The sequence below is a fragment of the Zonotrichia albicollis genome, chromosome 3, assembly GCF_047830755.1.
Source record: "Zonotrichia albicollis isolate bZonAlb1 chromosome 3, bZonAlb1.hap1, whole genome shotgun sequence".
NCBI classification, from domain to species: Eukaryota; Metazoa; Chordata; class Aves; order Passeriformes; family Passerellidae; genus Zonotrichia; species Zonotrichia albicollis.
The window spans coordinates 111,056,997-111,074,839 of NC_133821.1; the positions used below are offsets into that span (position 1 = coordinate 111,056,997).

Consider the following 17,843-nt stretch of genomic DNA (forward strand, 5'->3'; position numbering starts at 1 on the left):
GCAACACTTGGTCAAATATATTCTCACTGCTGGAATGAAAGAACAGCAATTCCTAAGCACAGAATTAAGCACAAAACCAACAGGTTTTGGACTTTAATTCTGCCAGCAGTTTGAAGTTGATTTTAGATAGTCCAGGGTCATTGCTGTGTTGCATGTAGATTACATTTATTTGCCTTACTATTCTCGTGAAAGGGGCATTTAATTTCTCTTCCTGCAAGCAGGATGCTTCAGTTGCTTTTCTGCATTTCCACAGACACAGAAGAATCAGATCTCCTGTCTGTGTGGCAAACATGATGTTTTGTCTCATTTGTCACCCTCCCTTGTGTCTGAGGAGACAGTGGCAGAAAGACTGAAAACCCAGGTGTGAGTGGCTTAGAGGGTTTGTGGGGAGTGGGCTCCTGGGGACCCTGTGCCCCAGGGAGAGATGCTCATTTACCCTCATGCCTCTCTCCTGGCAGCAGGGCCAGGTGACCCCAGCAGAGGCAGCCACTGGTGAATGCAGTTTGCCAAAGCAGCAGCAGCAAGGAGTGGTTGACAAGAGGAATTCTTTCCACTGAATGTTTCTAGCATAAAAACACCCTTTGACAGAATGTTATTCAGAGAGAGACTGGGGAGGAGAAAAAACAACCAAAAAACAGACAAACATCTTTCCTTCCTTGTTAGCCATTTTACGTGTAAGTCCCTGGTGGAGGGAGGTCTCTCTGTCAGTATGAAGGAGGGAAGGAAGGAAACACACAGCCTGGTGCTGGAGGAGGCTTTGAGCCTCTGGGACAGGGCAAGTCCTCACAGCAGAGGACTGGAGGCAAGTTAGCCAAGGGTAGTAATCCCCATCATGGCCAGAGGTCGAGGAGCTAATGGAAATTTGTCATGCTCTGCTTACCAGAGAGGCATCTCAAGTGCTTTCTCCAGGCTCCTCCATGCATCTTAGGGGAGTGCAGTAATAAAACATGATGGCCACAGTGCCATTGCTCAGACTGCAGAGGAGCAGAACCTGTCCTTTTGTGACAGATTTACTGATTGTGAAAGGATATAATTGGTAAATGACAGCTGTTAATTAATCAGCTGCTGTGGTGCAGCATGTCCCTGGAGCCTGAGCACCATGTGCCTTTTCTGCTGGGGAACTCCATCACTGTCAAACCCCTCAGTAACTTACATAATAAGATGAAAATAGAACAAATGGAGTTTCTCATTATTAGGTATATCATCTCTCTTAACTCATACCAGAATCTGTTGGCCAGTGTTGCTTTTGCAACCACTGTTTCTGAGTGAAATAAGAATTACAATGTGATGCAAAAAAAAATAGGTATGAAGCTGGTAATAGGTAACATCTCTGCACTTGCCTGATTGCTTGGGTTTCCACCTCTTTCTTTGCTCTTCATGTCACCAGCAGTGCATCATGTAGGTCAATTGTAAAATACTGCAATTTTCATTCAGCATGCCCAGGGAAAACCGGTAATGCTTAAATATGTGTTTGGAAGAGCAAATTGAATGTTTCACATTCATGATGGATGAATTATCTTCTCCAGAACAGTTAAAATGATGTCTGTAATATTTCACTCAGTTCCCAAAGCACTGCCAGCAGTCTTTAAACTCGTTTAACATGGTTCTATTAGTTCTTCATTTTTTTCCTTAATCCTGATAATTTTTATAAAAGAATCCAACCAATGCTACATGGTTTTCCTCCCCATTTTTATGGTTACCAATTCTCTTTTGATTTCTTCCTTTTTAATATGGTTTGGACAGATCCAAAAAGATACACAGATCCATAAACTGATTCATTCACCTGAACTCCCAAGTCATCTTGAACAGCAGCCTCAGCTTCAGATGAATCACTCTGTTCGTTTCTATTGAGAGCTCCATGTGATTAGTTTAGGCTTAAAAATCTGACTTATGGATGCCTAAGTCAAGGTAAATGAACCCCACTCACACGATACAAATAATCATTCATTTGTCCTAAGTCTTTTCAGACTGGGACCTTTATCTCAGATCCAGCACATCAGCAAGGACCTGGGGTTGAACACTGCCTTGGCAGGAAGATTATGAGGTCTTTGAAGAACCTGAGTAATTTGGTTTTAGCACACTTTGACTCAAAACCTCTAACATTTAAATGGAAAATGTAGCACAGTGAGCTGAGTCTGTTAAGAGCTGAAGCTTTGCTGAGTTTTTGTGGTGCACATATTCCTTATTTAAGAAATATTTTTTTATTTTTCCCTTTTTCCAGTTTAGGAGGAAGGCATGTTGGAACAAGAAATACATTTTTTCCAGCATTTAATATCAGTCATAGCATTTGAGGATGTTCATACAATGATAAAAACATCTGCATCTTTCCTCTTGAATCTGTGGAGGAAGTCTGCAATTAACAGGGTTATTGTTCAGTTTTATTTTATGTTCATTTGTACTGGTATTGAAAATGAGCAACAAGGGAGATCACAGGTGCTAAAGCAGTAAAGAACTGAAAAACAAATAAAATGCCTCATTTTCAGCCAGAGGCAGGTTACAATGTTTCCTGGGAAAAAGCTTTTAATAGAAGGAAATTTTGTTCTAAACTGATGGTGACATTAGGCAGAATTGACTATAATTGATTAATTTAATCTGCATATTTTTTTTATAATCTGAGATATGGCTACCATGTAATGAAAATTTTGCAACACTCAAAGCCTGTGCACAAGGTTATTTCTTCATGCATAAATCTGAGCACATAAATGGGGTTGGAGGAGTGCTTTAAATTGCCAGGGATGATCTGGATGATAAAACTTAAGTGCAAAATGAATATTAATTTTTAGTGCAGTAAAATTAGCTGACTCTGAAGACTGCAGGTACTTAACCTTTTCTAGAGTGCAATTATCTGTTTTAAACTGAATTATAAAATTATTTTACTCTTTCAGTTTTATGTATTTTTGGGGTTTTGGTGGTAGTCCATTCTGGTTTGGATGCCATGCAAGTGCTCGTGGGTGATGGGGAGTTCTGGGTGGAGGATCTGGAGCAGTTTGCTTTGAGCATTTGGAGGGAATGCCCTGGCTGCACTTAGTCACAGACATATTGACATGGCCAGCTTAGTGCCAGTGATGTGTCCAGCCTGGGGTGAGCTCCTCTGAAGTGAGTTTGTACCTGCTGTTTTCTTTGGGGCACTAGTAAGAGCAATGTGAAATTCTGAACACTGGACTTGCTGGAAGAAAGGCTTTTCCATCCTTCAGACTACTTTCTTTGTGATTATAGGATTTGCATTTACCTTGCAAAGGAGTCAGTCTGCTTTCCACTGAGGATGTGTCTGTTCTTAGGTAAACAATGTATTCTAAAAATTTGCAGTGAGGAAAACTGAAGTTTCCATTGAGTCACAGACTCCCCAGCCAAAAGCTACCATCATCACCCCAGCCAAGTTATCTCAAGATAAACAAACTTGACAGAACTTATTTTGACTTTCTTTACTTTTCCTTTACAAGTGACAGCTTTTTAAAGTACTCTCTCATGATGCAAAGTTCAGTTCAGGCCCAGACTGCACTGCCAAGGAGCTGCTGTTACCTGAATGGTACATGGTCTGAGTGCTCTGCACATCCCATGAAAATGAGTCTTCAGTAAATTTCAATTAGAATACCTATAATCACTAGTCATTAAAAAATCATGTATTTTACTCAGGTTCATTTATGGCTTATAATGGACTAATATCCTTACAGATTTTTGTTATGAGAAGATTAGAAAATGTGTTCTTCATCTTTGCAGAGCAAATCCCCATCATATCTGAGATGGCCGAGAATCTGTTTGCAAACTATTTTATTTGCAGTCAGTAAATATGTCAGACATAAAATCATGATAGTTTCCCAGCCCAGGGAGGACATGGACCTGCTGGATCAAGTCCAGCGGGGGCCACTGAGTTGCTTAGGGGAATGAAGTACCTCTCCTATGAGGAAGAGCTGAGAGAATTGGGATTGTTCAGCCTGGAAAAGCAGTTTAGGGTTGATGTAATTGTGGCCTTCCAGTACTTGAAGGGAGCCTACAAGAAAGATGGAGAGGGACTTTTTACAAGAGCATGTAGTGACAGGATAAGGGAGAATGGGTTAAAACTGAGAGTAAGTTTAGATTAGATACTGGGGAAAAAATTCTTTATTGCTAGGGTGCTGTGGCAGGAACAGGTTGCCCCAAGAAATTGTGGATGTCTGAAAGTTTTAAAATCCAGTTTGGATGGAGCTCTGAGCAACCTGGTCTAATGGAAGGTATCCCTACCCATGGCAGGGTGGTTGGAACCATATAATCTTTAAGGTCACTTCCAAGCCAAACCATTCTATGATTCATTCTATGATTTTATTATATATATAATATTGTTTAACATATTCATCTGTCAGCTGTTTCTGACATCTTTGTGAGAAATCATCCAAAAACTTGCAATCTCATTAATATTTATTTGTCTAAATGAATATAGTGTGAATAATTAGATTTTCTAGATAGTAGAGGAACAAGTAATTTTGCCATTAAAAAGTGTGTTTGGGTTCTTTATCATTATGCAAAACCTAATTCTGTAAGAAAAGAAAAAGTAAAACTTTCAAAATAATGTGTGACTGGCACATGGGAGAGGGAATATGTAATTTGCAAAACATTACAATTCTAGCTAAGAAAAAGGATATGTTTGTGAAGAAGAGAGGCAGACTGGTTGATTTTTCGGTATTTCATTTAATTTCAAATACTTTTTCAGAAGATAATGTAATTTTTAAATCAGCTCAGGTATCCAAACATTTTCATCTGTGTAAATGCCATTAGAGATACAGTGTTTGCCAATTATTTATGAATTCTTTTCCCTTTCCCACTCCCCCGAGTTCAGTTTGTCTCTGCCATTATGGCTTCCCTCCACTGATGTGGTTTGCACATCACTGCATGAGAGTCAAGGGGATTCAAGGAAATAGTGGTCTCTTCTAAATTTGTGGTAGGATACTCAAATCCATTTACTGCTTTTGTTTGCAATGTTGTGGTTAATCAAGGGACAGCCTTAAGGAAATCATTATTGACAATCAGCCAGGAAAATGAACTTTATTATGCAGTTTATCAGACAGGTCTTTAAACTGCTGGAAGCCAAACCATCCCCATTACCGTGCCTGGGCCAATATGGCAATCAGGGAGAAGTCACTTCCTTTACATGCACTGTTTAGGGAAGCACATTTCTTGTATCACAGGTTCCACTGTGTTTCAGGGTACAAAACATTAGCAGGGAATCCTGCACAGTTGTGGAGACTTGTTAGAAAAGGCAATGAGGAGTTAAATGGGATCATCAGTTTGAGCTTTTACATCTTGAGGGGCTTCCCAGTTGGATTTGAAAGGGTTCATCAGTGACACAACATTATCCTTCAGAAAGTCCCTGTGCATAGAAGGAGAGGAGGAGGCTGCCACTGCAGGAGGTGAGGAGGTGAAGGCACCTGGCAGTTCTCCTCACATCTTGCAGCAGGCATGATTCCTGAATTTGCAGCTGAAAGTGGCTGTAAATCGCTCTCCTCTGCACTCTTTCAGCTCTGATTACAATGAGCAATCAGAGTGGCTGAAGTGTTGCCTTGCTTTCTAGATGAAGCACCTGTAATACTGTTTTGAGCTCATTTGAATGCTAATTAGTAATAGGATCTTTAACATCAGAAGTGGGTTCCCTATTTGACACATTACCGCCTTAAGCATGCACATCTATGTAATAGGTGATAAAAGATACATCAGAAGCAATTGCAACTGTCATAGAACAAAAAGATAATGCATCTACATGTTGGAGGTTCTTCTCTAGTATGCAACACATCATGCCCCATGTTCATGGGTTCACATTTCCAAATAAGACAGAAAAATGTAATGATGCACTCAGTCTGCACCTCCTGAATGTTGCAGATTAAAAAGTTTGGGTAAGAACACAAGAACTACTGAAAATTGAAAGACTTTCCAAGAATTAATTGTTTAAGGACATCCTGAACTGCAGAAAATCAAGATTGCCAAGACTTTGGTGTTTAGTTTCTCATATGAAAAGATTTCCATATTCGTAATGATTCTTTTAATCTTGATCTGTTTTGTTCCTAAACTTTATTAAATTGGAGCACCAAAATGGTCTACTAGAGGCTTTGCAGTTTCATTTATCTTCCTTTCTTCAAAATTGCCTACTAGAAATACTCTAGTAATTGATATGACACACCGAGCTAATTCTTCCTGTAGACCTGAGTGTAATGCCTTCAAGATCTTTCTCCTGAAATAACATTATCTATAGTCTGTGCACACAGAAAGAGGTGGTCTTTATCACTGGAGAATTTTTATTACTGTTCAACTCATTTTCTGGATCACTTATGAATAGTTTAACAGAACACGTTCCCAAATGGTTCTTGTGGGATTCATCTAGCAACTTCCCTAAAATGAACACCTATTTCCTGACTTCCATAATGTGTAACTTGATGAGCTCTCCAACTGCTACCTCATTAAGGAAAAGGGCAGCAGCTCTTCTTTTGTATTCAAGAGTAGTGTATTGGGAACATCTGTCTTACTTAGTCCCTTGTTACTTTAGGAATCCCAGAGAAGCTTAAGCCTGAAAGAATTATCAGATCTCCTTCACTCTCATGTGGTGCTGCTGCCCAGACACTTCAGTCTGAGGAGAGTTACTGTGAGCAGTTCTGGTGTCTGTGGATTTCAGGGATAGGAAGCAACTGAACAGGAAATGAGATGGCCACAAGTTGGTGTGTAGGATCAAAATCATGCCTGAATCCTGGGTGTTTGAGTTCTTTTGCAGCTATAATCTGAGTAAGTTACACAGATTGGGAAAGGCTTGGGGGTCTCTTTACGTGGGCCCCTGCAATAGCAATTGACTTTGAAGTAATACCTACATGCATCCGTGGATCTGCTCTCTCGGTCTCTATTGGGATAGCGTCCTTCCTCACATGAGTGGTTAACCAAGTATTTACTTTCATGTGTGCACTTGGAGCCTTCATCATGAAATTTGGCTTAAATATAAATAAATTAATTGCCAAAGACAAGCTACGGCTTTTTTACAGTCAAAGTTATGTGTACACAGTAGACCTCTTCTGATGGATTGTTTCAAATATGAGTCTTTTTTTCTTCTTATGCATGAAATAGCTTACACATGGATTTTTGCCTCCAGAATTTTCTCCATGGTAGAATTATTTTTCCTATGTCCTTCAGGTGACCAAACCCAAAGTTTTAAAGTACTTGACTACAACTAGGATTTACTTTTATTTCAGTTCAATAGTTTGTAGCAAAATAATTCATTCAGAGCCTGGAGAACTGAAAAATGTTTCTTTTCATACAAGTCCCTGTTCTTAAAAACAGAATATCCCTTGCAAATCTTGTGATACAAGTGATATTTATTCTTTGGAGAAAAAAAATTGTTCTTCTAAGACTAATACAATCATAATAAAACTTAATGACAGAGAAAGAGCAAAAAAGGTGATACAGATATTTATTTTAAATTTTCCTGTTTTCACATTTTAAATAGCCAGTACTGGTTTTTATTAAGTACAGTTTTTGTGAACACTATGTACATAACAGATTTTAAGATGAATGTTTCTTGATTAATAAGAATTTTTGAAAAATAAATTATTGTCAGTTTCTGGAATTCTTAGCATAAATACAGTTAACCTTCTTTTCATGATGACTGATAATTTGTCATCAGCTAGTTTATTGAATTACCTAAAACATTAGTAGAGTTTTCTACAAATGACTGTGACATTTGTATCACTTTAAGGTGACTCTTCATGCTCTCTCTAAAAAAAAAGGAGTAAAATTTATAAAACTGTTGGCTCCAAACATAATGAAATAGAGCTAGATTGATGTAAGAGAACCAGTAAAATTATTTCTGCAAAGTAAAAATTACACCAGAGGAAAAGAAGGTATATTTTCCTCCAACCAGTGTAAATGAAGTTATATCTGCTTTCCTCAAATGATGTTTCTCTTCTGCCAAAGGCTTGATGCTTTATTTTTGACACAGTAAGCTCTTAAAGCTCTTACAATGTCATCAGCTTTTATTATATCTCTCTACTCTTCATTTTTTAAAATCACTAAATAGCTGTATTTATCCTTTTGAATGTGGTGATTTGGCATCGGCTGTCAGCAGCCTGGGTGTAGTTAAGCAAAACCCTAAATCATAGTGAGGAGCCCTTCCTAAAGGGATGGTGAAGTTTGGGAATACAGTCAGTGCTCATTAGTTTTGATTCTTTTGTGCAGAGACTCATCCTCAGCAGTAGCTGTAGCCATCACAGTTTACACTGTGGCAGAGCCCAAGCAATTCTTTATACCCTGAGATGGGCATGTGTATCATCTAGCATTGGTGGAACTAAGAAAGCAGAAGGCCTCATCCAGCTGTATATTTAGGTTTGAAACTACACACATGTAGCTGGAAAAAAAAATCTCTGTATCCCAAGAGTGCTTTTAGAACTGGTCATCAGAGGCAGTTGGTTCCTTATGTTGTCTATCCACTGACACTGGAATCCCTGTGTCCCAGTAAATGTGGTGCTGCCATCACCTGTTGCGGGTTGCAGGCTTTGTGCTAAAACCACAGCACAGGGCTGGGACCTGCCAGCCGTGACTGCTCATGGCCTGTCCCCAGCTCCCTTTGGGCTTGCTGACTTCTTGCAGCCTTTGTCTAATGGCTGAGTGATTTTTATCTTCACTGCTTTCCTTTTTGCCTAGGTCTGTACTGTATCTGTAATTAATGGTAGCAATAATAAATCAATTTTCTGTGTGGAGGGTGCTGCTATGGCCCTAGAATAAAAGCACTGCACAGGGGAGCACAGGGTTGGGATGGAAGTGGATACATTGAAAGCAAAGACATGGGATGATAGGGAGGGCTCCAGGACTGTAAGCAGGGACTAGGCATCAAGGTCAGCTGCAGGTCATTAAAGGGACACAACACTGGGATCTGGTAAAATCACATTATGAGTAACAAAGAGAGCAAAAAACGCATACCCAGCAGGTGTAAAACTTTCCATATCTAGTGAAATTGGATGGGAAATAGAGTTGCTAAACAATGGAGAAAGAACAATGTATATAGCATGTTTACCATCCTAAAAATAACCCCCTGTGCTTCCTGGAGAGAGGTGGAAGAAATTATTGCTGTCAGTTTTATGTGTCTGTAGTGGATTGTCTTTGTGTGGATGCCATGCACCTACCAAAGCCTTTTATCACTCCCCTCCACAACTGCAGAGGGAAGGGAAAATATAACAAAGGATTCATGGGTTGAGGTAAACACAGAGAGAGATCTGACAAAATACTGTGGAGGGCAAAAGCAGTCTAGAATTAGAGATAATAATTGTTACTAAGAAAATCAGAGCAGGACAATGAGAAGTAAAATAAGACCTTAAAACTACCTTTGTCCCCACTTCTGCCTTCTTCCCAGCTCTACCTTCTCTCCCCCAGTGGTGCAGGGAGACAGGGAATGGGGGGTTACAGTCGGCTCAGTTCACCACAGGTAATTTCTGCCACTGGGCAGGGAGAGGAGTCCTTCTGATCCAGTGTGGGGTCCCTCCCACAGGAGACAGTCCTCCATGAGTTTTTCCAACATCAGTCAATCCCACAGGCAACAGATCTCTGTGTGATGCTGCAGTGTGGGTCATTGTTCCATGGGATGCTGTCCTCCAAGGACAGGCTGCTCCACCATGGGAACCCCGCAGAGAAACAAGTCCTGCAAGGAAACCTGCTCCAGCATGGGCTCCTCTCTCCACAGGTCCCTGCCAGGAGCCTGCTCCAGCACAGGCCTCCCATGGTGTCACAGCCTCATCTCAAACATGCACCTGCTCTGGTGTGGGTCTCCTCCAAGGGCTGCAGGTGGATCTCTGCATCCCCATGTCCTCCATGGGCTGCAGGGGAATCAGCTGTGGTGCCTGGAGCACCTCCTGCCTCTCCTTCTGCACTCACCTTGGAGTCTGCAGAGCTGTTCCTCTCACATACTCTCACTCCACTCTTCTCTGACCAAAATTACATCTGAGACATAACTTTTTCTCTCTTCTCTTTAAATATGTTACCGCAGGGGTGTTTGCACCATTTCTGTTTGGCCCAACCTTGGCCAGCAGCACATCTGTCTTGGAGCCATCTGGGATTGGCACTGCCAGACACTGAGGAAGCTTCTGGCAGCTTCTTGGAGAAGCCAGCCCTGTACCCCCTAGTGCTACCAAAACTTGGCCATGCAAACCCAGTGCAGTATCTTGTATCAAAGAACTCAGGGTACTGCAACTCACGTCAGTGTTGCCCTCTCCACGCTGAAGCCATCAGCCTTAGGATCCCCAGGGCAGTGGAAGGGTGAGCGTAAAACCAGGGAAAGAGTCAGACACTAGAAAGTTAGTTTATGTGTCATTTTTGCCTGCATGGTATTTAAGCTGCAGTCATTAGTATGGAACTAAACTTATAATAAATTTTGGATTAAAGGAGGAAAAAAAAAAAAACCAAAGAGACTTCTTTTAAGATATGTTTTTGCCCATAGTAAAAGTGTAACATCTTGTTTGGAGTTCAAGCAAAATACATTGTAACTTAGTTGCAACAAACTGCTAATTAGCCTTTCATAAATAAAAGCATGACATTTTCTACTCTCATTAATTAAGGCAAAGTCTTTCTGAATCTCAAGGTATCTGGATTGCAGTGATCTCTAGTTGTGATCATAAGTTTTAAGATTAACAAAATCCATTGAAGCACCTTTAGGTATGGTAATTGTGCATTTCTTGAGGATCTTTGATTTCCCACATAAGCTTTGCAATCTTGCAATTCATTGATTGTATTCAATAAATATCTTTGGCTTGGTTAATTCAAGGAGCAATTTTCTAGTGCCCAGGTGGTTCTTATCTATGCTGTTATAGCTTCTGCTTAGATTTGTACAAACATAGCAACATTTACAGGTCTGTGAACTCTTAGTTTTCTGGCAGGGAATTTAAGCATAGATCACTAGTTGTTGTCACAGTGGTCACTGTCTGATGCCTCCGTTTTGGCAACTACCACTTCAGTATGTTAATCTTTTTCCTAAACTCTTTTTTTTCTCCAAAGAATTCCCTTTTTTTCTTCATTTAACCTTCATGTCAGCATTAGGGTTCTTTCAGTAGTGGTTGTGTTATCATCACATTCTTCTGCTGCTTAGCCTTTTTTTCCTTTCTGCCTCTCTAAACAAAAAGATGATCTAGGTATGGGTTAGTGCCCCTTAGCCATTGAGATTTTGCTGCATTTCATTTTGAAAAGCATCAGGAAATAAAACACTGAAGGACCTGTTTGCCCAAGACAGTACTGTATGTACACAATTCTCTGCTCCAATTCACTGAAGTAACAATGAAAATTTTAATGATGAATCAAGTACATAAAAATAATTGTTGTCACCTGTATCTCCCCCGTTATTTTCTCTTTTAGGTGATGTTCTTTCTAATGCCTGCATTTCATAATAGGGTCCCTGTGGCTGACTGCAGATGTTGTACACCCACTGTCTTTGCACTGCTATATGAGCTCTCTCCATGTACTCACCACTTCCATCTTCTTTATTCTTCTTCCCTTCTTCCTGGAATGAGAATAACTGGTTTAAAAATAAGAGTCAAGGAATAACTTAGGTCTTTTAGCTGTGTTCTGTACTCTACTGAATCTGCCAATGCCTCCTCCATGATCAAATTTTCTTTTCTTTTTTTTTTTCTTTCTTTGTTTCTCTACTGATGGGTCCTTGGACTTGAAGGTTTTTTAACTCCTAACCCAGTACCCCCAATAAATGAGTTCACTGTTACTTATACTACAGTCAGTGCAGTAGACAACGTTTTGATTTTTTTCATTTATGTCCAGATTAAAAATTAATAGATTTGCATTTATCAAACTGCATGCTCATTAATTTTATTCTGTAGCATTGCCCACTGAGCTTATGAATAATGCCTGTGTAGCAGCAGCCCTGTGATTATCATCTTTGTCTCTGCACTATGCTTTTCTTTGTAAATTCTTGCAAGATATGAAATCCATTGCAATTCTCAGATTGTTCCTCAAGCACCCATTGTTTCTTTTTGTAGCTGTATTTGTTTCATTATAGGAAGTTCCTTGTATTCTGTTGATTAAATTTATCTCTGAAACTACAGAGTTCCTACTGCAAGTTTATTTTCTATTATTTTTTATATGCTTTATTTCAGTGTTATGAGGACATTTTTGATTCACCAATCTGGACTGTGTAATTTTTTCTGTGCAAACTCCATTTCTTTCAACTTTTTTCTAGTCTTTTTATTCAAGCATTTTGGCCAGGCTTCCAGACAGAAAGCAGTTCTCTGTCAACACACATCCTTTTAAAACATTAAGACTCCTTTTACATCCAGAGATAATTCATCATTTTTCTTGGCCTTTATGTTCCTATCAGTCACATACTTCACTTTTGCAGAGGTTGATACTTATATTTCCACTATAGAGTTTTATAACTCATTTTCCCTGCTTTAGTCAACTGGAAATTATAAAACAGTAGGTGTTTCAAAACACCTGTTATCCTTAGGAGGGAGTGGGTGATAGAGCCATACATCATGCTGAGGGTGGATGGACTTCAGCACTGTGTGACAGACACTCAGAATGAGAGGAAGAAGAGAGAATGAAGGGAGGGAAGGAAGCTGGAATTATGTATTGTATGAGGGGATGTGGGTTCTGTCACTCTTGAGAAATGAAGGGAATTGACATGCAGAATGGAGTGGAAGAGGATCAGGATGAGGGGCAGTTGTTTCCTGGAGAGTGATACATGTTTTCTCTGCTGTGCTCAACCCACACATTGTCACTGTGAACTAAGAACCATACTATGAACCTGAGAGTCAGTACTAAGAGTGATTGCCATCACTAACCCAGAAACCAAGGAATCTATTCCTTTTATAAAGCAGAACTGATCAGGTCCCAGGTTTGTTGTTTTTCTGCCTTAAGATGTAGTGCCTGAGATTTAACTGCATTTTGATTCAGTGCATCCATCAGGCTTTCCATGCTCATCACCTTCCACTGTGATTCATTTCATGCCTACATGAGTAAGCTTAAGCAGTTCTCATTTCTTTGCTTGGGCTGTGGGGGAACAACTCATCTGCTGGGTGGACACTGGCCAAGGCTGTGCAAGCTGAACAGGGTCTAGAAAACATCTGGACATGATGCAGGGAATTGTAGAATGTAAAAAGCTATGAGAGTCTGCCAAAAGTTACAGACAGCACCGTGGGGAATACCTGAACCTCAGAGGTGATTAAGGCAGAGTTATATGAGAAACAGCCAAAGTCCACAAGTAATTGCACTGGTGCATTAGAGGCCACTAGGGACTTGGAAGGCCATTAGCACCCAGATAGCCTTGTAAAGAACACCATGAAAAATAGATTAATGATGATCTCACTTATTCTGCCTTAATGGGTCAGGTGCTGGAAAGTCTCATAATCCATTTCAGTCCTTACCAGCCCTACATGGGGTGTTATTCATTAGTGGTTTTGTTTGACTCAGAAGCATAGTTTAGAGGAGAGCCTCCTGACCATTCCCAATTCCCATTATTTAAAGTGAGCAGAGCTTTACACAATTTTAACTGGATTCCTCTCCTATGAAACTAAATCAAGGTTGGGCTCCAGAAGGGCTCTCTGGCTTCTAAGGGGAACTCAGTTATTGCAACCAGAATACAACTAAGCAGGAGGCAAAACCCACTGCTATGGGCAGTACTGCCATCCTAAACAGAAGCAGTGTGGATACTGGGTCCATGGCACCGACTGTTTTGGGATGTGCTGCTTGCTAATGAAGATCTACAAAGGTGTTGTCCTTCTCCCTGTGCTCCTGGGAGGGGCTGTTCATCTGTAGTGCCCTTGGAAAGCTGTGTTAGCTGCCAGTAGGTACCACCTGCCATACCCAGCAGTGTGAGCCACGTCTGTTGTTTGCTTGTTGGATGCCTGGTACCCCACATAAGATTAAATGTAAGGCTACATTCAGTCCCCAAATACTCAGCCAAATTCACTGGATTTGGGAAGGAGAGCTTGGTGCAGTGCTCGCGTGGTCTGTGAATTCTCACTCATTCATAGTTTTCCTTAATCAAGTTTCTTTGTCTCTCTACATACACTTGCAATAAAAGGAGCATTATTGTGACATTTTACCCTCTTATGGGAAGAGATACCATGTGAAAATTCAGTCTTTAACCCCATGTGTTCCACAAGAAGAAAGCTTATTAAGTTTCCTCACAAAGAAATATGTAATATCTCAGAACCTCAGCCTGTGGTTTCCAACAGCTTTAACAATAAGCTCCAAGTAGTGACAGAAAGCATGTGCTGAACTGAAGAGGCAGGTTAGAAAATGATGTGTTGTAAGGAAACCTGAGTTGGTTTGGAAACTAAAAGAGAAACATAATTACCATTGTTGCCACTGAAGAGGCATATTCCATGTATGCATTATAAAATCATCTTGCTGATGTCTTAGCTGTACAGAATCCTCATCAAAACGATGAGCGAAATATTATTCTTTTGCTTTTTCTACATCTGAAAAAAAAAGGTCCAATTTCTAAATTCTAAGTTTCTTGGTAGTCTTTTCCTGAAAGATAACTTTTGGGACTTTCTTGGCATTTGTTGGTTTTTTGTTGGATTTTTTTTCCCTCAGAATCTTAAAAAAACAATAGGGAAGAAACCTCCAGCAATCACTAGGGTGCACCGTTCTAACTATTAAAACTTAATTTTACTGAAAACTTCATCCAGATTTTTTTAGACGTAATCAAATGTGTGATTTTTTTTCCAGAAAACTGGAAGCATCTCATGATAGATTTTTATAATATGCTATGGTTCTTATGGAAATTTCAATGAGATTTCAGTGATAAGCTAAAACGCCAAAGATAATTGAACTATAAAAATAAAAATACTGAGATAGTTATATCTTATCATAATTTTTCTAGTTTCAGTTGCAAACAAATATGTCAAATTTAAAACATAAAAATAAAATAATAGTTCACATTTATTGAGTTAATGATTTTATCATAATCTCCAAATGTTGACTTAGCATGGAGTCTGATCTCGGGCTCTGGAGCTGCAGGATGTAGCCTTTGTGTATTCTGTGGAAAATCAAAAAGTCCTTGAGGCTGGATCTTCTAACATAGATAAAAAGAACTGAATACTTGTTGTTAGGAGCATAGCATTTTGCAAATGGTTTTCGTAGCAAGCAATGGTGTAAAAGAGTCAATACTAAAATAAGTTAAGTCAATGCAGAATTAAATATGCTTAATCTGTAATAATTGCAATCTGTTGTTACAGTTTTTATATCTTTACTACATGTTCACAAACTATTATTTTAGTATATACTAAAACGCTGTAACCTCTTCATCATTTTCAAGCAAATTAGTTTACTTATTTTTCTGTGATAATGTTTTTTGTTTATACATATTTTCTTTTAAATTACATTTCTCAAAATATTTTTGAAGACTGAGAGTTCGACTCATCATTTCTTTAGCATTACTTATGTCTATCTTGTGTAGCAATGGATTGGATTTTTCATTGTGTTGTCATAGCCAGTGCCACTAACATGATCACTATTCTGTCTCTGATTTTTATGGAGCAGTAGCTACTACGAATCTATTTTGCAATTTACATTTGCTATTTCAAAATGTTGTGTAAGAAAGTGGATTGACATTTCAGAACATTACTCTAAACATGAAGTAGGATTATTAGGCTTATTTTATAGCTAGAAAATGGGACCCAAAGATGGTTGAGCTATATCTAGGTGTGGTGATTCACCAGCTGAGCTGCTCACCACATTGCATAGGTACCCTGAACTGGGACTGGGGCTGAAGCTCATTCATCACTGAGTACTGAGAGCAGCTCAGGGGCCCTCGGCATAAGAAGCACATGGATCTGTCAGAGCAGCTCCAGAGGAGGGTCATGAGGATGACCAGTGCTGAGCCCTTCTGCTGTGAAGAGAATTTGGGTTACTTAGCCTGGAGAAGGCTCAGGGTAAATTTATGGCACCTTTCAAGTACAGAAAGAGGGCAAGAAAGCTGGAGAGGGACTTTGTGAAAAGGTACATAGTGAGGGGACAAGGGGTAGTGGCTTTAAACTGAATGAGAGTAGGTTTTAAGGTAAACATTAGGAAAAGGTTCTTCACTATGGCTACGGGGAGACACTGAAGCAGTTTGACCAAAGAAGTTGTGGATGCCCCATTCCTGGGAGTGTTTAAGGCCCTAAGCAACCTGATTTAGTGGAAGGTGTCTGGTCCTGGCAGGGGCACTGGAACTACATAGTTTTTAGTAATTCACACCCTTCACATCCAAACTATCCTGTGATTCTGTGTCTGAAATAAAAGTCCTAGAGCATATTTTTCATATTATCATTTGGTGATACTAAAATGTACTGGCTGCAGACATTTGTTGAACAACCTAAAGAGTTTACTAAACAATAGCGTTCCAAAATGGTTAAATGCATCTTTATTTTATGGGTTTTTTTGTTGTTAAGAGCTAAGATTCAGACAGATGAATGCAGCTTTTCCATTATGGATTTAATATGTCACTTCTTCCTTCTGGTGTATTTAGCATTTTTTCACTGTGCTGATTAAAATCTGATTTAGATGATAATTATGCTGGTTTTATCATTCAAACACTCAAAATTGATTTTTAAATCTTTAGGTGGCTTGAACTAGACTTTTATTTCTTAACGGATTTAAAAGTCTGCTTACTGTGTCCTTCTGCCATGTTGCCTGTGAATGCTAAATCACTGCAAAATTAGTAAATTTCCAGTTTTAAAGTCAAATCCACCCTTTCTTCACAGGAGGAAGAACTAAGGAAAAGTGGAGAAGCCAAATACGCACACTTGAGTGATGAGCTCCACGTATTAATTGAAGTGTTTGCTCCACCTGGGGAGGCGTATTCTCGTATGAGTCATGCCTTGGAAGAAATAAAAAAATTTCTGGTTCCTGTAAGTCACTTATTACATTCTTCTTGGCATGTTATGGTTTTGTTGCATTGAGTTTGTTCCTTTTTTTAGACTAAAGAAAAAACGCCTTCACTGCATTCTGTTGAACTTTTGTCTTTCATCCTTTTGTCACAGGGAGATGCCAAACAGGCCATTAAGTGTCACAGTTGATGCCCTGATACTTTTTTCTAGCTGTCTTATTATTTCCGTTTATCAATGTTTTTTGCTTTCCTTTCTTCTTTTGTGGAGGAACTGGTAGATTAGTTTTATTTTCTGATTGTAGACATTAGTCATTTGTATGAGAGTGCACTTTCAGGATTTTTAAATATTTAAGTCTGTAAAAACATTTTACTACATGTAACAATTTGCCTAAATATCTTGCTAATGAAGTTAATGAATTTCTTGTGCAGCAAACAGGATGAGCAAAACATTCCTAAGACATTTCTGTTCACCTTGTGACTCAAACCACACTTTGGCAATCTTCCATCATCTAGGAGAGTGCAGAAATGTATCTAAAGCTGTGATCTTTTTCAATTTGATTTATACTTAATATATCACTTTCTGAAATATTTATCTTCATGTCTATTGATTTTCCTCAAATTCTCTGAAAATTATTTTTTTCACATTTGTTAGTGAATTCCATGCTATTTTCATACTTAAATTTGTCTTAGCATTGAAGCATAAGCATACTAAATATTAAGAGAAGTAGTACTAGAATTACATGAGTTGTTTTCTGAGATCTGTCCTGAGAGTTCTTAGTGCTCTAAAAATGTTCAGAACTTACATGCCTTAAAAAGAGCATGATGAGAGTTTGTTTCTATTTTTTAAATGAAAAAAATATGTGTATGTTCAGATATCTTGATAATAATGGAAGGATTCAAAGACTGCCTTTTTTAATGAGTAATAGGAGGCCAAGATAAGAGATATTCAGGTAAGGTTTATGAATACTTGCATGGCAGAATTTCAATGCCTTTTTTGCTGTAGGCTTCTTGGTGCAGGAAAAGGGGTGTA

At 39.1% G+C, this 17,843-nt stretch overlaps 1 protein-coding gene across 29 annotated transcripts in view; it reads left to right on the forward strand.

Moving 5' to 3' along the window:
* Window positions 1–17,843, forward strand: part of KHDRBS2 (KH RNA binding domain containing, signal transduction associated 2) — a 339,259-nt gene that overhangs the window by 141,393 nt on the left and 180,023 nt on the right. For all 29 annotated transcript variants that reach the window (XM_074538473.1, XM_074538475.1, XM_074538468.1 and 26 more), the window contains exon 4: window positions 16,689–16,835. In XM_074538473.1, the coding sequence (XP_074394574.1) occupies window positions 16,689–16,835 (147 nt within the window). The remainder of the gene's footprint in view (window positions 1–16,688; window positions 16,836–17,843) is intronic.